The sequence below is a fragment of the Xyrauchen texanus genome, chromosome 1 (assembly GCF_025860055.1).
Source record: "Xyrauchen texanus isolate HMW12.3.18 chromosome 1, RBS_HiC_50CHRs, whole genome shotgun sequence".
NCBI classification, from domain to species: domain Eukaryota; kingdom Metazoa; phylum Chordata; class Actinopteri; order Cypriniformes; family Catostomidae; genus Xyrauchen; species Xyrauchen texanus.
This window is the reverse complement of record NC_068276.1, coordinates 75,718-96,369: the sequence shown is the minus strand read 5'-3', so window position 1 is coordinate 96,369 and position 20,652 is coordinate 75,718. Positions and strand designations below refer to the sequence as shown.

The window sequence follows — 20,652 nt, the reverse complement described above, 5'->3', positions numbered from 1 at the left end:
TGTCTCACAGGACAGTTCTCCTCAGTCACTACAGCCCAGTCAGGCAATTTCCTTCCTTGGAATAGAACTAGACTCCATGGCGATGACGGCTCGCTTATCTACACAGCGCGCGCGCCGTGTTCAGCGACTAGCCGCGTCCTTTCAGTTGAACAGCCTCACGCCTCTGAAAAAATTTCAGAGAATGCTAGGTTACATGGCCTCAGCCGCAGCAGTACTTCAGCTGGGCTTACTGTGCATGTGCCCGCTTCAGCATTGGCTAAACACCCGCGCGTCTCGCCGGGCTTGGGCCACGGGCCGCCAGCAGATCAGAGTCACACTCAAACAGTCCAGAAGTTATGGAGTATATTCGGCAGAGCAGAGATAGACCTCTTTGCGTCAGAAGAGAACTCTCACTGCCCAGTATTTTTCTCGAAAAACAAGGACGCGCTGGCCCAGGACTGGCCCAACCGCCCGCTTTACGCCTTCCCTCCCGTCTCGCTATTGCCACAGGTAATGCAGAGGATCAGGGAAACGCGTCACTCGGTGCTCCTCATAGCCCTGCGCTGGGAGAATCAGACATGGTTCCCGAGCTTACGCGGCTGTCACTGACAGCCCGTGGCCCATTCCGTGAGAGCAGATCTACTCTCTCAAGCTCGCGACGCGATCTGGCATCCCCACCCAGAGCTGGGCTGCACGCATGGGTGATCAGCGACTACCCGTCGCTTTGCCAGATGGAGTAATAAACACTATCATACACGTTAGAGCCCCTTCCACGAGAAGACTCTATGCGTCCAAATGGTCTGTGTTTTCAAAATGGTGCACCGACAGAGACCTGGACCCACGGACATGTGGGGTGTACGTCGCTGCTCGTGATTTTACAAGAGCTGCTGGATAAGGGCAGATCCCCATCCACGCTCAAAGTGTGCGTGGCGGCCATCGCGGCGTTACGCTGAACCCCTGCACGGCCAGTCACTGGGAAAAAGCGAGCTGGTCATCCGCTTCCTCAGGGAGCTAGAAGGATGAACCCCGCGCTCCCCATCGGTTCCTATCTGGGATCTTTCCGTAGTTCTCGAAGCTATGAAAGCCCCCCCTTTCGAACCGCTTCAATCCGTGGATTTGAAATACCTTTCACTAAAAACCGTTTTTCTGACTGCCCTGTCATCAGTTAAACGTGTGGGAGACCTTCACGCGCTGTCTGTCAGCGCTGCGTGTCTTGAGTTTGGACCAAGTGACTCCAAGGTCATTTTAAAGCCTAGACACGGCTATGTCCCCAAAGTGATCGGTACTCCTTTCAGAGCACAAATCATTTCCCTATCGGTGCTGCCAGCATCCGATAGCGAACGCGACGCCAATCTCCTTTGCCCAGTCAGAGCACTGAGATTGTATACTACGCGCTCCGCCTCTTTCAGACGCTCTGAGCAGCTTTTCGTTTAGTTCGAGGGCGCACCAAGGGTTTCGCGCCTCGAAACAGACACTGTCTAGGTGGATAGTGGGCGCTATTGCTGCCGCGTACCGTCAAAAGACCTACCATGCCCGTTAGGCATTAGGGCTCACTCCACTAGAGGCATGGCCTCCTCGTGGGCATGGTCCAGCGGGATTTCCATTCACGACATATGTGTGGCAGCGGGCTGGGCTTCCCCTCCACCTTTGTCAGATTTTACAATCTGGAAGTGCCCGCCCTGCAGGCTGAAACTACTAGCGGTTTAATACGCTACAGCTCCCCTGGTGAGCTGCACTGATGGGACACATTCCACACAGACCGGCACCGCCCTCTGTCTTTTCCTTCCCACTATGTGCTTATGTATTACACACACACTGGCCCACACTCTTGCCGGCCAAATATTATTCCCCCACTCACAAGGGCTCCCCGGGTCCCCCACCCGGGGCTCATGCAGTGGATGCTTGGCGCGCACAGCGTTGACAATGGGTTCCCGTAGCATAAGCTAGCTTACGCTATACTGAGAGAACCTCTCGTAAGAGAACGAATCGGTTACCTTACGTAACCTCGGTTCTCTCTAGAAGAGGAACAGTATTAGCGTAGCCGGCCGTGCTTCGCGCCACGGCGATTTTCGCTTCATTCAATGAAAACCAGGGTTCCAGCCTACGAACTTACGCTTATATGCACTCTAGCCACGCCCATTTTGGCGGGCTTTGATACAGTTACGGCGCGGGCGCCTGTCATTGGACGCAAGTTCACTCAAGTTCGTCTGTAGGCTGCAGCAGTTGCCGCAGAGCAACCTATGAGCTCGCTAGCTAGCCCGCTCAAGGTCTGCAGCTGCCGCACTGCGTTGACAATGGATACAAAATTAAGGATAATTTTTTGGCTTCAATATCTCAGAAAAGATTAATCTTTCCCGTAGCGTAAGCTAGCTTACGCAATACTCGTTCCCTCTTCTAGAGAGAACCGAGGTTACGTTAGGTAACCGATTCGTTTTATTCCAGTAAAACAATAATGGGATGCCTTAGAAGACAGAACAAAAACAGCAGAGGATTGATTAAGTGGATATTTCTTACAATCAAATTAATCAAAACCTGAAAATGCATTTTATGCATTAATATTGTGTATGCAATGTTTTGTCAGGAATAGCTGCACAACAATTTATATATCCATTCCATAGATTGAGGATTCACCATTTAGCTGAAGCAGCATATTCAAGGTAAGGTACCACAAACACTCACTCTACTACATATACAATACTGATTAAATTGACAGTACTGTACAGATTTAGATAATTAGACAGACAAACACAGTCTCTATATTTTTTCTTTCCCCCTAGGTGACATGTCATGAGATGGGTGTGAAAAAAGGCTGTCAGCTTGCTTACCCAGAGCTGGAGGTGAAAAGTTAGGAAGGAAAACAAAAAAAAAGACTACAAATGTAAAGGTTACCCCCAAAGGCATGAAAAGGGCCAAGAAGGCTGAAGTAAACTACTTGCCACCATTTCCATTTGGAGAAACTGAGGTTAAAAAAGTAAAATGTATTTTAAAAAAATATATATATTAATAATAATAAAGTCTGCTACCAAATGTAAAGGTGCACATCATTTTGATTGTCACTGTAATACATGACATTTTGTTTTCATCTTTATGTTTAGGAGGATAACCACTTAACCTGGAGCAAACCGTTTTGGGAAAACTGGACTTACTCCTAGCCATATTTGAGATGAAGGGTGGGGTTGCAGGCACAGAAATAAGAAGCGTGCTGGATTCACTCAGTCAAGTAAAGTGTAAAAGTTTCATAATTACACTTAAATTCTGTGTGATCTTTTCGAATTTTGTTTTTTTTTGACAGGGAAAAACATATGTTATGTATAGGGATACAAATTTTAGGAAAATTACTTAAGCAACAATCATTTATGTTAATACAAATTGATTAATTATTAACAATAAACTGTAGGTGGAGAACGGCTCTATATTGGTGATTAACCTCATGCACTCTGCGAGAACTAACATGATTGTTGGTGTTGATGGTACAGGAAGAATGTCAGATCAGCAGTGCTTTTTTTTTCTTCTTGTTTTACACATTATTATGGTATATGCGGTATATATAATGTTCATCAATAGACAAATTAAGTGAATGATGTGTAGAGACAGTCTTGTCTCTAACTGTTGTCTAGTTCAATAAGCTTTATCGATCAAATCATTAACAACAAATAATCAATCATCGATTATTCATCAACATTCCTAGTTATCGTACCATCTGAGGGTTCTGACATCTTGCTGCTTCCTGTCTCTGTAGTTACATGTAAAAGCACACAGTTATTCATGACATTAACTGACTTATGTTTTTAACAGCAACACGAAGGTAGGCAAGATGCTATTATCCGCTGCCTCATCTTTCTGGGAGAATCATCTGAGGAGCTCATCAAAGACTACCAGGTAAATTTTTACATTACTTCTTATTTCTTCTATGATTTCAAAAATAGTTGTGTACATTCTGAACAGCTTGTCTGTGGAGACTGTAAGTTTCACCCACTGAATCACTTCATGCACAAAGACAACATGCAATATATTGGACAGTATATTGACCACTTCACATTTACGTGTATTTGACAGGATGTCAGCAAAGACATAATCAAAGATGGCTTCAGCTGAACATGTGATGAAGATCATTGTACTTTGCAGCACTGCAGCAGAAGGCTCCACTCCAGCCGATGTGATCATTGTCATTGAGGGAACTGAGGTGCTGGTTGGATGTAAAAAATCTCACAAATGCGTGTCTGGGTTTAATTTACTCCTTGAACTTCAACTATTCCTCAAAGCTGAGAAGCACATTTTAAGTGTTTCAAAAGATCTTTCTTGAGCTGGATGTTCTAAAATTTTCTCCAAAAGTTCACTCTTTGCACACTAAGCTACTAATGTAAGTCTGTTAGTTGTGGACACTCAATATGTGCACTTTAACACTTTGTATTTGTTCCTTTGTATGTAGATGTAAAAGCAGATATATCCAGATGGTTCTCTGAACAAAGATGTAAAAGTGATGTGGACAGATGGTTGTTTGGGTGTTGTTTTATTCTACTCTTTCTCTTATCCTTTGACCAAAATATTAATGTATTTAAAGATACATTTATTACTGTTTTTTTACACAGTTTTAAAAAATGAATTAAAAATATTTGTATGTAAAATGTTGTCTGTCAATTCATGTTATTTGCGTTTGTTCAGATATTATTAAACACAGTATAATTATTAATACTAAACAAATGAATACAACTAATGTTAAAAATATTGTTAAAAGTTAAGTTAATATTACTTTGGCATTTCAAAAGGATAAATATGACATGTTAGTAAAAAATACATTGAATTGCTAGTACATTTAGCTGTCTTCATGGCTTAATTCAATGCTACATGGCTTGAGTAAAGTGTACAAACTAAGAGTCAGTAAAATTTACTTGAAGCGGAGTATTAAAAAGTTAAATTTACTTGAGAATTTCTATTTAAAAGCCTCAAAGAATTGTGTGTAACCTTTACTTGAAATTAAGCTCTGTTAAATTTACTAGCAATTTCTACGTGGAAATTGTTTCCTAGGTTTTTTCCAGTAAACCCCACTTCAAATTTTTTTCAGTGTGACTTTAAAATAGCTTTACTTAAGTTATTCAACCTTATTTAACAAACTGGACATTTAAACTTAATAAAACTTTGTCATGGCTACTATATACTTTTTTGTTAGTCATTTTTTTATTATCATTTATGTTGACTTTACATGACAATTAAAATTATTGGGGAAAAAAAGTATTTCACTTATGTTCATATAGCATAAATTGAAACTACTTTAGCAGTATTAAAATATACAAATATATATTTGTGCAAACCTGCAGCGTATATGAACAATTTAAAAGACAAGTCAATGTTCTTCATTGACTATCAGTATTAACAAAGAGCAACACAGAACCCATAGCAGACACATCTGTATTCAAAGACAAATTTGAACTCTGAATATAATTAAAATGTTGCTACAAATACAAGTCTTTGCTCTAGTAAGTGCCAACATGACACTGGCAATAAAATGTGATCACGAGTATACAACACATATCAAAAGAATACAAACAATAGGGAAAAAAATACAATCAACGAGTTTTTAATTTTATACAATAATAATAAAAAAAAATGCCCCATTATTAATAAAGAATGTTACATCTTCAGTTAAAACTATTCCATGCTCTGTACATGAAGAATAAACAGACAAAAATTAAATATTTTTTGTCTGTGTATTCTTCATGATTATATAATTTAGACAATAAAAGCTCAAATATATGAACTACAATCAACATTTTCATTATCAGTAGTTTTAGTTAGTCACATACCAAAAGCTAGGGAAAAATAAATAAAAAAAAAAACAACACAAAGCTTCAGATTCAACGTCAGTATTTGATTTTAGACAAATGACAACCAACAAACACACAAGAAGCAGCAGCTGAACACACATGAGTCACAAACAGACACGGAGCGTGTGCTTCAATCTGCCCAAAACAACTCCTGTATGAAACAGTCCACAAGTCCCTCAGTGATGCTCATTTCATTAAAGTCATTATCAAAGTGTGTGTTGAAAACACAGAAGACGCGTTCAATCAAATATAATCATTTCTGCATGAAAATCACATCCAAATCACACGCGGTCTTTTCCAATAGCTGGTGCGCGATGTGGATTTGAAGTTTAGACATAAAACTAAAAGTTTCCTCGTCGCGTGTTTTAGTCTCCAGATAAAGCGCAGAACTCCTGCTCTGTGTTCACATTGTTTTCAGTCCATTAAACTGTTTTATCGCTCCAGTTTTGCTCTAAATGTGAGAGGAGAAAACACAAGCGCGAGCGGCTCTCGGAGGCACACAGACGCTGTCACGAGCGGATTGAGTCTTTCAGGTTCTCATGAGGGTTTTAAGAGCGCAGCGCCGCTCAGTCGCTGTTCATTACTGCACTCAGTGCTCGTGTGTGTTTGTGAGATTACAGATCCGATCAGAGAGATGGCAGAAACCGCTCCAGCTGCAGCCGCCCTGCCGGCCAAATCGCCCAAGAAGAAATCTGCTGCCAAACCCAAGAAAACGGGTCCAAGCGTCGGTGATCTCATCGTCAAAACTGTGACCGCGTCAAAGGAGAGGAGCGGCGTGTCTCTCGCCGCCCTGAAGAAAGCTCTCGCCGCCGATGGATACGATGTGGAGAAGAACAACTCCCGCGTCAAGATCGCCGTTAGGAGTCTGGTGACTAAAGGGACTCTGGTGCAGACCAAAGGGACCGGCGCCTCCGGCTCATTCAAGCTCAACAAGAAACAAGCCGAGAGCACGAAGAAACCCGCCAAGAAAGCCGCTCCTAAAGCCAAGAAGGCCGCAGTCAAGAAACCCGCCGCTGCTAAGAAGCCCAAGAGTGCCGCGGCTAAGAAACCTGCCGCCAAGAAATCTCCCAAGAAGGCGAAGAAACCAGCAGCCGCTAAAAAGGCAACGAAGAGCCCCAAGAAGGCAAAGAAACCAGCAGCCGCCAAAAAAGCAGCCAAGAGCCCCAAAAAGGCCAAAGTTGTCAAACCCAAAACGGCAAAGGCTAAAGCAGCCAAGCCTAAGAAAGCAGCTCCCAAAAAGAAGTAAATGATCTTCCGAGTTTCTCCCTCAAAACGGCTCTTTTAAGAGCCACCCACTATTTCATATAAAAGAGCGACACTTGGATTTGTTTTTGTATTTTATATTTATTGTAAATGTGATGTTTTATTTGATTGGTTGTGAAAGTTCAAAATTACTCCTGACTATGACTAATAAACCAAAAACACAAAAAGCTTAAAGCTGCATATACAGAAAATGTCAAACGCGGTGATGAAACGTGATATTCAGTTTCACCCGCCTGACAAAATCAGTGTTTCATAAAACTATAAAATGAAGGTAATTGCACCAACATCTTGCATCTGACAACTTTTTATATGAATAACTGCATCGATTGTGACTATCACTGAAATATTATGTAATTTACTTCTGGTCAGATATATTTGACCATATTATTATTGAATTAAACTATTTAAAACTCGTTCAGCTGGAAGTTTCTCATGAACACAGAATGTAGCGGAGAAATAAGAGGGAGGAGTTTAGAGTTCGGAGGGAAGTTCTGTGATTGGTTAGAATGTTTTACACACTCCAGCCAATAGACGACTGACAGCCTGCTTTAAATACCGTTGACTGCGTCACACTGAGTATTCTGTTTCTACATTGTATTGTAGTAGTTCAGTTGAATTGAAAATGAGCGGCAGAGGTAAAACCGGCGGTAAGGCGAGAGCGAAGGCGAAGACTCGCTCATCAAGGGCGGGACTGCAGTTCCCCGTCGGCCGTGTGCACAGACTGCTCCGCAAAGGAAACTACGCTGAGCGCGTTGGCGCCGGTGCTCCTGTGTATTTGGCCGCTGTGCTCGAGTATCTCACCGCTGAGATCCTGGAGTTGGCCGGAAACGCCGCTCGGGACAACAAGAAGACCCGTATCATTCCCCGTCACCTGCAGCTGGCAGTGCGGAACGACGAGGAGTTGAACAAACTCTTGGGTGGAGTGACCATCGCTCAGGGTGGGGTGCTGCCCAACATCCAGGCTGTGTTGCTGCCCAAGAAGACCGAGAAACCCGTGCAAGACCAAGTAAACGGACTGAAGTCTGTCACAAACACAAAGGCTCTTTTAAGAGCCACACACTTGAACTATGAGAGAGTGAATTATTCTTTTACTCACGTTTCATTGGCCATTTATTACACACTTGCATGAAATAAATGGAAGGGAACCATTAAAAAAATCAACTGCAGATTATATTGTTTTAAGCGCTGTTTTCTCACATAATGTGAAACAAAGTGATTGAATGACAGATGCAGTTGTGGGATCCGTGTATAAATAATCTACACATTTTAACCCAATATATTTATGTCTACGTTTTATTCCTGCCCCAAGTACGCAAATGCGTTAATGAAGTATTTCTTATAATTAAATCTGCTACTGCTATTACCTGTTTATTAGTTATTACAATTCATCATGCTACATTCATAATTTTAAATAAATTATAGTACTTGAGTATAAAAGCTGGACAAAGAAACGTGATTTAATGCGCATTGAGTTGAACTGAACAAATGATTTTGAGCGGGAAACTGTCGCCGCTTGTTTGAAAAGATGTGCCGCACAGTCATTGGTCAACTGTCATGCGTACACATCCACATCAGCCAATCACACGCCTCTAAACCCTCACCACACTGAGCGCGTGATCGCACACGGCTTTAAATAGCAGCGGTGTGCCGATTATCTTTACTTACTGTGTTGAACGGAGCAGAGAATCTCGTGATCATGGCAAGAACCAAACAAACCGCTCGCAAGTCCACCGGTGGAAAAGCTCCGAGGAAGCAGCTCGCTACTAAAGCCGCCCGCAAGAGCGCCCCCGCCACCGGTGGAGTCAAGAAGCCTCATCGTTACAGGCCCGGTACCGTGGCGCTGAGAGAGATCCGCCGTTATCAGAAGTCTACTGAGCTGCTGATCCGCAAACTGCCTTTCCAGCGTCTGGTGAGAGAAATCGCTCAGGATTTCAAGACGGATCTGCGCTTCCAGAGCTCCGCCGTCATGGCCCTGCAGGAGTCCAGCGAGGCTTATTTGGTCGGTCTGTTCGAGGACACCAACTTGTGCGCCATCCACGCCAAGAGGGTCACCATCATGCCCAAAGACATCCAGCTGGCCCGCCGCATTCGCGGAGAGCGCGCTTAAATCCACAGCGACGTCATTCACATCTGCCCCAAAGGCTCTTTTAAGAGCCACTTCATTTACCCTCAAAGAGTCGATTTTCCAGTTCATTTATAATAATTGTTGGTAGTACTTTTGACTTGATTTGTATGTCTGGTAGATTTTGATTCGCCACTATGAGATCTTCGTTTGGCATTCTCAAATAGAGCAAAAGAACATTTCTTCTAGAAAATGAACATTTTCACGGTTATTGGTGATGGTGAGAACAAAATATGACTTCAGTTTTGTGCTTGTGCACAATCAGCTGGCCTAAGAGACCATTTGTAATGCATGGGAGCATAAACGTATATTCCACATATCTTGGTTGTGTAATGAGTCTTCTCTCCCTATACCTGTTCCCACCACAAGGCCGTGCAGTGTCGGTATACATTATTCTATCTCTTCACCTGCATTAGGACTGTCCCATGACACAAAGTGAAGGCTAGTAGCTGAAAGCAAAGATGTGTAAATGCCTCTGTTCAAATTAATTGTATGTCCCATGTATATTATTTACATATTTGCAAAAATGTGGAAGAGGGCTTGTCTGGGTTACTGTTGGTGTTTGCACTCCACTATTACAATATTCAGTTGTGGCATTTCTATGAAGCCTTTAAGCATATATACAGCTGCCAGGTTATTAGGTACAACAGTCCTGCAGTAAATCCTGCCTTCATGAAGGGTGCAATGTTCAGTTTTTGTTGTGTAGAGGCATTGATTGAACTCCGTGATTATTTTGGAGGAATACGGAGTGCGGTTTCTGAATATCACATACCTTATTGCTTTTTGGATCATTTGTAGATAACTGGCTTTCCAAGTCATCAATGTCAGTCTCCCATGGCTTCAAATGGCAAATATGTCAATAAATTTAAATCTGCAGTTATATACTTCCTTGGACGAGAGAACTTTCTACAATGAACTAATACATGCTTCACCGTTTCCTGGTCTACACATTCACATTTTCCATCAGGATGGTTACCAATTAGAGCGAGCCCACAATGCCCAAACCGGATAAGACTACAGCATCTCTTCTCTTACTTCTAAATGTACATTTTCCTTTCTCTACAATTGTTTTGTTCCCATGATTTTTTGCCACATTTCTTTTACTGACCCATTTATTATTTCTGTGTAATCTGGTGACCCATACTGTAAATTGATTTGAACTCTTTCCTCCTGCACCGACTTCTTTGCCACCTCATCTGCCTCCTCATTACCCTCCACACCCATGTGCGCCAGAACCCACAGAAACCCCACCTCATACGCTGCTTTGAATTCTATATAACACCTGCATAATTTCCACAAGTAAATTAGGTCTGGATTTAGTTTTAGTATCTTTAATTGTATCTAAAGTTGCTGCCGAGTCACTACATATGACTGAATGCTTCTGTTATTATCTTCATCCCACCTTAATGCCCAGAGAACTGCCACCATCTCTGCTGTGAAGACTTATGACAGTGTCGCAACCAACGATCTATATATATATAACCGGATTGCTCATGACGTCACAACAGTGAAGCTACTGCACCGCCATCTTTGTATTCCCTAAGATTCCATATTCCTATGGGTCTCATTGGGAAATCATCTGTTTTGGTGTGTAATTTTATTTGGACTCTCGTTTTTCCCCCCTGCTTATTGTAAGTGTGAGCGTGTTATGTTACTCTTTATTGCAGCAGCATTACGTTCAGCGTGTTACTTCAATAGAAACAAGTTGAAGAAATTGAGGTAAGATATCAGTTGACATTTTCAAACATATGTTTTGCAGGCTTTAAAGTTGTTATTCTGAATACATAATTATACTTTGTAACTTTTGTTTACGTTGAAAATTCATTGTGGTTATTTTCTTAGGCAAAATGAATATGAGCGATGTAGCTAATGTTAGCTTGACGAGGAGCACATGGATATTGTAGACGTTAAACAAGGTAAGTTTTCAGCTTGGATTTCAATAATCAACCAACTGAATGTTAGATAATACCTGAATTGGTTTGCAACAGGAGGAAAATCTGTATGAGGAGTCAGTTGTCAGCCGGGCTTCACTGCAGAGCTGTTTTAACAGGAAGAGACAAAAATAAATACCAGAGTAAAAAATATGATACTATCAGTTTTTTATTTGCAATGAAGATACTTTTGCAACATGCAGTTTATAGCAATAGTCTTATCAAATGACTGTTTCTGATAATTATAACTTTTAATGTTAATAGAAAAGTTGACCCAAAAATGTCAATTCTGTCATCATATACTCAACCTCATGTCCTTCCAAATACATGTAACTTTCTTTAGCAAAAAGGTATTTTGTATTCCATATATGGAAAGTAAATGGTGAGTGAAATAGCCTGTTTCTGTCACCATAGACTTTCATTATATGGACAAAAACATTCTTTAAATTGTCATTTTTTGTGTTCCACAGAAAAAGTCATACAGGTTTGGAAGGACATGAGGATGAGTAAATAGCTGTGCTTAAGGTCTTAAGTTGGGACGTAAAGTTTTTTATTCCAACCGTTAGTCCTGATCGGAGTCTTCCGTAAATATTGTTTATACGTAGGATTACGTTTTTACCTAAGTTTCATGGTGCACCACTCAAATATTTAGTAGTCAAATAATAAATTGTTTAGTTTCATGCTGAACGTCACTGCCTGATATGCATATCAGAAGATGTTGCCTCCAGTGTCACTGTCAGGGCGACAACAGCTGCCACTAGCTCTGATGGCTTGTCTTGCTGTTCTTTTGAAAGCTGATTTAAATTGCCTTGCTGTGGGATTGTTGTTAAATCCATTTGCAGATTTGTCCCCACATATCATGATTTTTGATATTTGTCCCCACATATTTTTCAACGGCTCTGGGTCAAACATGTGAACTGTGATAAAACGGGACGTTGGCTCCGCCTTCAGTGTGGTGTTTCTACTAGGTCCTGTAGGCAAATGTAAATGCTGTAACTCCTTCCTCATTACGATTGTTCGTCGAACTACAGTCATCATGTCTGGAAGAGGTAAAGGTCTTGGGAAAGGAGGCGCTAAGCGTCACCGCAAAGTGTTGCGTAATAACATCCAGGGAATCACCAAACCCGCCATCCGTCGTCTCGCTCGCCGCAGCGGTGTCAAGTGTAACGGTTCCTAACTTCATATCTGCGTTGTGTGTAATAATAGAGACCACCAACACCATCTCACGCCTTGGGTGGATTATTTATTTCTGTTAAAACACATTCAAATGTGGTGATCAGTTTCACAGCATTCTTAAAGGTTCCACCACAAACACTCTCTTGACTGGCGTGAAAATTAATGACCTAACCGGAACCAGTTCTCAACAAGACACCAGCCAATGAACAGAGATAGTGCGGGTCGATTATAATTAAAGGCACATACACTTATAATAGACAAGGCAAGTGGAAACACCTTTTTAACCCTGTTACACTCCCCCTTGCTGAATTCCACTTGCTTACACCCTTAAAAAAAACAGAAGAAAAAAAAAATACAAAAATAAATAACATTGACACTGACCACCAAAAATAAAACAGGTACCAAACCCATAAATATATATAACAAGCAATATAAGCATTATTCCAAGGTTTTTTTTTTTTTTTTAAACCCATAGAAATAGTCACAATTCATTTCAGTGAAAAACACTATTCCCCATAGGAATTAAAGTGAAAAGAGGTTGGCCATTCCCCTGAACACTTATAGACAAACATGTCTGTTACATGTTAGTTGATCTGTGACTTCTCAAAACCTTGGACACAAATTGATACACATACACAATTCCCAATGTAAACTACAACTCTCCAGGTCTCACATTACAATCAGTTATTACTTATGCATACAGAACACAGATATTGACATTTCATACAGTAACAATTTAATAGAACAATATCTTTGAACTCGTTTAGAACACAATGGGCTGTTTTCAAATCCATTCCCAGTTTGCTTTGGTTAACAAACAGTTCTCTTATTTATTTTTCCATTGGTTTTATTATTTCTTTATTTATTCTTAACACGTCACCTTGTTCTGATTCATAATCTCTATTAACCTTGTTACTGGTTTAAATAGCCTGCCGGCTCTAGATCTCACACGACTCAATTAATTTTCAAGTGAAGTGCTGGAAACATTCTTAAGTATTGTCTCAGATTTTTCAATAGACATACTGCCAGGTTTTGAAGTACTCATGTGTACAGGATCAGACAGGTCAGTTTGTCCTGTATTTGGCACATGCACTGACTCAACAATCGACTCAACCACTAAAGAATCCTTAGGTTCCAATTGTGAATGATCAGAGTCATTAACCAGATTGAACCCAAGACTCAAAGACTGGTCTACATCAACAGTCTGTGCTGACACAGAAGCATTCTTGAGTTCGCCTACATCATCCATACACCTGTCATCTGTGCCTTCAGAAGGCAGCTGTGATACCCACACTCTTGTTCTGTAATTGGAGGTATCAACACCAGCCTCACAGGCATCACTCAGTTCAGAATCATTCAGATGAAATTCATTTTCATCATATTCAGGGCCAGGGTCAAGAAAAGGGAGACAGTTGACTGGCATTATCAAATTCCGATGCACAGTCTTTTCAGCACCAGTGAAGCTATGCTGAATTCTGTAAGTATGGCTGTCTGTATTCACCCCAACCACTGTGTAGATTGTATTCTCCCACAAGTCGGCCAACTTACGTTTTCCTCGAACTCCCTTGTTTGCAAGCAAGACTCTGTCACCAATCTGGACTGGGGCACCTTTGACTTTTCGGTTAAACAATTCAGCATGTCTTTTCAGCTGTTTGTTTGCTGATGCCTGTGCAACACGCATGGCTTCTTTCAGATCACTGCGAAGAGCCTGAACGTAACTGTCATAGTTCACAACGTCAGGATTGTCTAGAACAGTCTCAAATACCAGGTCAATGGGCAGCCGCGGAATCCTACCAAACATCAGCAGGAATGGGGCATAACCAGTTGTTTCGTGGATGGTGCAATTGTAAGCAAAAGTTAGAGACTTGAGCATTTGCGGCCATTTGTGTTTGGACTTTGCCGGTAGAGCACGTATCAGATTTCCCAGTGTCCGGTTCATCCTCTCACAGGCTCCGTTACCCATTGGATGATAGGGAGTTGTTCTAGATTTTTGTACCCCAGCAACAGTCAACAGCTCAGCAATCGGGGCACTCTCAAAGTTAATTCCTCTATCTGAGTGAAATACGTCCTGGGAAGCCGTAAACACAAAAGTAGTTATACCACAGTTGATGCGCCACTGCTTTGGCAGACTGATTTGGACACAAGAAGGCATTAGCCATTTTTGTGAAGTGATCGGTTACAACAAGAACATTCACAGACCTGTTGGCTGAGTCCTCCGCTGACCAAAAGTCTATGCACACTAGTTCGAGTGGCTCACTGGTAATGATGTTCTCTAAAGGAGCCCGACCCTCAGGCTCTGGTGTTTTGCTGAATACACACCGTCTACAACACCTCACATACTCCCTCACATCCTTCTCTGAACCTTGCCAGTAGAACCTCTGCCGAGCAAGATACAGAGTCCGTCGTTGACCTTGATGTCCTGCTTGATCATGAACACCTTTCAACACCATGGTTTTCACTGTGGCTGGCACAACATACAGGTAGGTTTTTCTCTTGGTGAAACTATTCTTTGAAACCCTGTACAACACACCATTCTTCATCACTAATTTTCCCCAGTGTTTCATAAGTTTCAGAACAGCTGTTGGCTCATTCAGTCGTTCCCTCCTATTTGGTCTCCGTCCTCTCTCGACAAAACAAATCACTCTGCTCAAAACATTGTCTTCCTGTTGTCTCTTTATTAGATCTTCATGGGGCATCACATCAACATCAGGTGATTCAGATGGCATTATTGCTTGTGGAAGGTGAGGCAGCAACAAGGCATGTGACTTGATATTTTTATCGCTATGCCTACATGAGTGCAGAACAGCTTCCACTTCCTGCTTTGACATCATACCAGGTAAGGAAACTTTAGCTATATGACAGGCAACAGCCACTCCTCCAGTATCAAAAGTACTTTCAAAGGGGTGAGTAGACCAACGAAAAACATCTTGGACACAGTCTGTGCGCACAGCTGCAGCTTCTGCCAGCAATTTATCATAAGGGACTCTCGTCAAACGATGGAGTACGCTAGGGTGGACAAAGGGCTCTCGGCTCAGGGCATCAGCAACTACATTTGTTTTACCTGGGATGTACTTAATGTCGAACTGGTAAGGTGCTAGTTTAGCAACCCATCTGTGTTCACAAGCATCCAGTTTAGCTTTGGACAGAATGTATGTTAACGGGTTGTTGTCTGTCCACACTGTAAATTTCTGACCCCTAAGCCAATGATGAAATTTATCACAGATAGCCCATTTCATAGCGAAAAACTCCAATCTATGCGCAGGGTATCGTGACTGAGCATAGGTAAGTGACTTGCTTGCAAAAGCAATAGGTCTAGCCATTGTTCCACCATCCGGAACCTGGGACAAAACTGCCCCGAGCCCATTACTTGAAGCATCCACTGAAAGCAAAAATGGCTCATCAAAATTTGGGTGGGCCAACATGACTTTCTCAAGTAAGGCTTGCTTCAATTGTACAAAAGCTTGACTACACTCCTCAGTCCAATCTGAAGCAGACAACTCTCTCCGATATGTTCGACGCTTCCATTTTCCACGTGAAGCCTTTCTTCCTGTAGTAAGATTGAACAATGGTTTGGCAATAGTCGAGCAGTCCTCAATAAACTGCTGGTAAAACACCACCATACCCAGAAAAGACCTTATCTTCTGCTGGCAGGGAACACTGGTACCCTCCACCATAAGATCATCCTCAGTGACAGAAGCAATGGCTTTGACTTTTTCTGGATCAGTAGCAATACCGTCAGCGCTGATGATGTGACCTAAAAATTTCACAGATCTCTGCAAGAGATGACATTTCTTCGGGGCAAGCTTAAGATTATGAGTTTTCAGACGCTTGAACACCATTTCCAGGCGCTGCAATGCCAGCTCTTCTGTGGGTGCAAACACAAGGACATCATCCAAATAACATAAAAGGCTGACGAAATTTTGGTCTCCAAATATTTCCATCATCATTCGCATGAAGGTAGCCGGACTGTTGCACAGGCCCTGCGGTAAACGATTATATTCATATAAACCAAAAGGTGATGTAAACGCTGTGTTCTTTCGGTCATCTTCATGCACCTCCACATTATGGTAACCAGAAGTGAGGTCCATGGTCGAGAAGTAAGCATTTCCACCCAATGCAGCAAGAGCGTCTGTCTGATGGGGAAGCGGGTGAGCATCTTTGATTGTACGAGCATTAATCCAACGAAAGTCTGTGCATATTCTCAAATCCCCTGACTTCTTCCAAACTAAAACAAGAGGCGATGCAAACTCACTATTAGACTTTCGTATGATCTCGTGGTCCTCCATCTCATTCAAAGCTTGCCGAAGTTTGTCATATTGATTCGGAGCAAGGCGTCGATACGGCAATCGAAAGGGCTTGTCGTCACTCAGACGAATGCGATGAACAAAGCCTGTTGCTTTTCCACAGTCCAACTTGTGTCTGGAAAAGATAGAATGGTACTGCGAGATAAGCTGAATAAGTTTTGTTTTGCAGTCAGCAGACACGTCACAAGACTCCACATCCAAGTCATCTAGGCCTAAGTCATGTAAGACTGCAGTGTCATCAGCAGCACATGAATCGTTTATTTCAGAGTTGACTGGTGTGCTTGGAGTGTCTGTTAAGCTCATCTCATCCTGTTTGTCAGTTAAAACATCAGCTGTTCTCTGAACTTTTTGTTCTAAATCAAATAAACGACCATCAGAAAATTCAGAACAGTCAAAATCCTCTAAGGCCATGCAAGGAAAAACATCAGCAAGCTTAGAATTTCTTTTCAAAGTCACTACTTTCTCAGAAGGGTTTATCACTTTAAGCGGAACCCATCCATCCTTACGTATCAATACTACTGTTTTTCCAACCAGCACTGACCTTGGCCTTGATTTTACTCTGCTGGGCTCCAGAATGACAGCACTGCCAGCTGAGATGTCATGATTGCTTTCTAGTTTCCCCCAGACTAAATGTTCGCTCATTGGCTCGAGTGACACTGCCTTTTTTATCTTTACAGTTCCTACTAAGTCAGGGACAGTACTGTTTTTCCATCTCTCCACATTGGCTAGCAGATCAATTAGCTTGTTTTGTTCAGTGATATCGTACTCCTGTTCAGATACAATCATTTGTAACTCTGCAGAATCCCTCAGCTGATGAATCAAATGTTTCAAGAGGTTACTGCCAAGAATTAGATCATCACCCTGGCCATCGACTACCAAAGTCGGAACAATGACATGACAGCCGTATACGTCCACATCCAGCTCGCACACTCCCAAAGGATTTGTTCTAGTGCCTCCACATCCAACCAAAATGACATCTGTTGAGGCAAGTGAAAGGTTTGACAAAACACCAGTACTCAGCAATTGAGGTAAGATCTTGGAGCTCATAGTGCAAGCCATTGACCCACTGTCGAGCATTGCTTTCGCCTCAACTTTTCCACCAATAGTCACTGTGGTGTAGAACAGATCATTATATGGCTGAAGTTTTTGTGTGTTTTGAAAGACAACTGTACATTCGGAACTAAACTCTTCACATACACTTTTATATACTGATTCCAGATCATAATCTATCAATGACGGGGGATCATCATTAGGCCTTGCACTCACCCCCTCCACATGCAGGCCTATTCGTTTCCCGTATGTGGAACAGCATCAGACTCAGGTATCATATTGACAGCTGTGCAAGCTTTGGCTTTAGGACACTCTGCACGTGCATGACCAGCTTTGTAACAAAGAAAACACAGGTGATTTGCTCTGCAGTGAAAATGGGTGGTGTGGCCAACATCTCCACACACCTCACATGGTAGAGTAGGCCTCACTCCATTTCTCTGTGACTTAAACTGATGTCGCACTGTCCCAGACTGGTTTCTTGATTGGCCCTGCTCCAAGACACGTTCCAACATCGCTAAGATTCATTCCATGGGCTCTTTAGACTGAGTTTGGGATAAAACAGATTCCTTTGTCTCAGTAGGCTGAACAGCAACCTCCTGTTTCAGAAGAGTAATTACTGGGGACACTATAGGCATAGAGCTACATCGCTTCTCTCTACCATACTCTTCCAACCGTGCATGAACATCAGCTGCTGTCCATTGTTCCACAGGTCTGCACTTGAAAATTAGGGAAAGCTCTGAATCAGGACAATGTCTGATAAACATTACGGTAAGCTCACGGGACGGGTCGTCAATTTTCCTGTCTCTTTAAACAGTCCTCAGCCATGTCCATGGCCCTATTTAGCCTCAGCCAATAATCAAAGGGGTTCTCACCAGCATGTGGAAGGGTGCCATAAAAATCAGCTAATGGCATGCTAGAAAAAGCTGTGTCACTAAAATGTTGTTTCAACAAATCAAAAATAGGACTCGGGCCTTTGCACAAATCAATAGAGGGGTTACTACGCAAGCCCACCCTCACAACTTCCCGTGCTCTCCCCATAAGCCTACTCATGACTTCATCAGCTTGTTCTTCGATTGGCATCCCTGTTTTACGCAAATATAACAGCACTATGGCTTCCCACTCATGTATTGTATATGGCTCAGCTCGATCACCCCTAAAACGAACAGGTTCTTTGACTTCAGATTTTAGAACTCTGTTCAAAACAGATGAGTCTGCATTACGTGAACTACACACTTTAGACTCTAAACAGGAAGCTATGCTCTCCCCAACAGAGCGTCCCATTCGTTCTACCATCCCAACTATTAATTCCATCGACTCATTACCTTCTCTAAAACTTGGTTGTTTCAGTCCACCTTCACTGAACTGGGGTTGTGGAGGATTTGAATTGTCATTTACATCTTGCACCATCTTGAAGGCAGACAATGGAGTAGATGTGACAGGAGGATAATCAAATCTGCCTCTCCCAACTGATGTCATAGGAGAAAACATGAGCAGACCTCTACCTCTCCCAAAACTGTTCCCTGACTCCATGTTCAATATTGACAATAGCAATGATGAATAAATAGGATTACCCAAATAAAAAAATAAAAAATCTCCTCTTTCCTTGATATGTATCTTTTGTTGTTTTAGAACTACAGAAAACACTTTGAGGAAGAAAAAAAAATATATATATATATCCCTTCAATTCTCAAAATATATTCTCACTTCAGAGTTCAACGTTCAGTGAAAATGTGTTTGTTAAAATTTCAGCCTGAACAATAAAACATTTCAATAACTCTGTCCTCAAAAATATTTTGCTTTTCAAAGTTCAATCCTCAAAAATATACAAAAGTTAAATCTTCAACGCTATTGTAAAATAAGTCAATATTTCATTCAAATGGATACCACAATAACAACTTATCCTCCTCTCAGTGGTGAAACACGTTCATGTACTCCTCCTTGTGGTTAAAAGCGGTACTGCACCAAACAGCTTCTGGCGCGAACAGCTCTCGGCACCCACGGTACGAAACTCCTCCGGAAACCTGCGATTATTTGTTTTAGCACCCTGCTTCCAGAGTCACGGTCATGGCACCATTGTAACGGTTCCTAACTTCATATCTGCGTTGTGTGTAATAATAGAGACCACCAACACCATCTCACGCCTTGGGTGGATTATTTATTTCTGTTAAAACACATTCAAATGTGGTGATCAGTTTCACAGCATTCTTAAAGGTTCCACCACAAACACTCTCTTGACTGGCGTGAAAATTAATGACCTAACCGGAACCAGTTCTCAACAAGACACCAGCCAATGAACAGAGATAGTGCGGGTCGATTATAATTAAAGGCACATACACTTATAATAGACAAGGCAAGTGGAAACACCTTTTTTACCCTGTTACACAAGCGTATCTCCGGTCTGATCTACGAGGAGACTCGCGGCGTGTTGAAGGTGTTTCTGGAGAACGTGATCCGTGATGCCGTCACCTACACCGAGCACGCCAAGAGAAAGACCGTCACTGCCATGGACGTTGTGTACGCGCTGAAACGACAGGGACGAACTCTGTACGGCTTCGGAGGATAAACGTCTTCATTCTCATCAGACAAACACAACGGCTCTTTTAAGAGCCACACACACTCTCACACGAAGAGTCAATGTCTGAACTGTTGAAGTATTTTATCTCTTTTACCAAAACCGATATCCAAAGTCTGTGCTGTTACTTGTGTTATGTTTTAGTTTGTATTTCCTTAGGTAACATGTTTTAACTACCTTTAAAATGTAAGGCATTTTAATCTAATGTGGTTTACAAATTGGTGGGAAAAACAAATGCTACTAAAATAAACAGATGTGATACATTCACATCAGCCCCAAAGGCTCTTTTTTTCCCTCAAAAAGTCTCATTTTTCATCAACTGTATTGCTCATAGATCCTGGAGACAGCGAGTGTAGTATGTAGCGTTAGCCATGGTCATAACCGAAACGACTGATACGTAATAAGTGGAACGCGGAAGTAGTTGTGCAAGTAG

At 42.0% G+C, this 20,652-nt stretch overlaps 4 protein-coding genes across 4 annotated transcripts; all 4 read left to right on the top strand.

Annotated features, from left to right (window-relative positions):
• Positions 1-6,415: 6,415 nt before the first annotated feature.
• On the top strand, positions 6,416-7,142 carry LOC127648261 (histone H1-like). The gene has a single exon (XM_052132849.1). It carries the CDS (start codon positions 6,436-6,438, stop codon positions 7,045-7,047), a length of 612 nt encoding a protein of 203 aa, XP_051988809.1. The 5' UTR covers positions 6,416-6,435; the 3' UTR covers positions 7,048-7,142.
• Positions 7,143-7,686: 544 nt separating this feature from the next.
• LOC127648326 (histone H2A-like) lies at positions 7,687-8,220 on the top strand. The gene has a single exon (XM_052132984.1). The coding sequence runs from the start codon at positions 7,687-7,689 to the stop codon at positions 8,191-8,193; it is 507 nt and encodes a 168-aa protein (XP_051988944.1). The 3' UTR covers positions 8,194-8,220.
• A 525-nt stretch (positions 8,221-8,745) lies between these two features.
• Positions 8,746-9,188, top strand: LOC127648682 (histone H3). The gene has a single exon (XM_052133404.1). The coding sequence runs from the start codon at positions 8,761-8,763 to the stop codon at positions 9,169-9,171; it is 411 nt and encodes a 136-aa protein (XP_051989364.1). The 5' UTR covers positions 8,746-8,760; the 3' UTR covers positions 9,172-9,188.
• Positions 9,189-12,153: 2,965 nt separating this feature from the next.
• Positions 12,154-20,232, top strand: LOC127648645 (histone H4-like). The gene is made up of 3 exons (XM_052133361.1): positions 12,154-12,278; position 13,446; positions 20,034-20,232. The coding sequence occupies exons 1-3, from the start codon at positions 12,154-12,156 to the stop codon at positions 20,208-20,210; spliced, it is 303 nt and encodes a 100-aa protein (XP_051989321.1). The 3' UTR covers positions 20,211-20,232.
• The last annotated feature ends 420 nt before the right edge of the window (positions 20,233-20,652 follow it).

What these genes read in the sequence shown, in the direction of transcription:
- LOC127648645 (XM_052133361.1), top strand. Translation starts at nt 12,154, where the DNA reads ATGTCTGGAAGAGGTAAAGGTCTTGGGAAAGGAGGCGCTAAGCGTCAC.
- LOC127648261 (XM_052132849.1), top strand. Translation starts at nt 6,436, where the DNA reads ATGGCAGAAACCGCTCCAGCTGCAGCCGCCCTGCCGGCCAAATCGCCC.
- LOC127648682 (XM_052133404.1), top strand. Translation starts at nt 8,761, where the DNA reads ATGGCAAGAACCAAACAAACCGCTCGCAAGTCCACCGGTGGAAAAGCT.
- LOC127648326 (XM_052132984.1), top strand. Translation starts at nt 7,687, where the DNA reads ATGAGCGGCAGAGGTAAAACCGGCGGTAAGGCGAGAGCGAAGGCGAAG.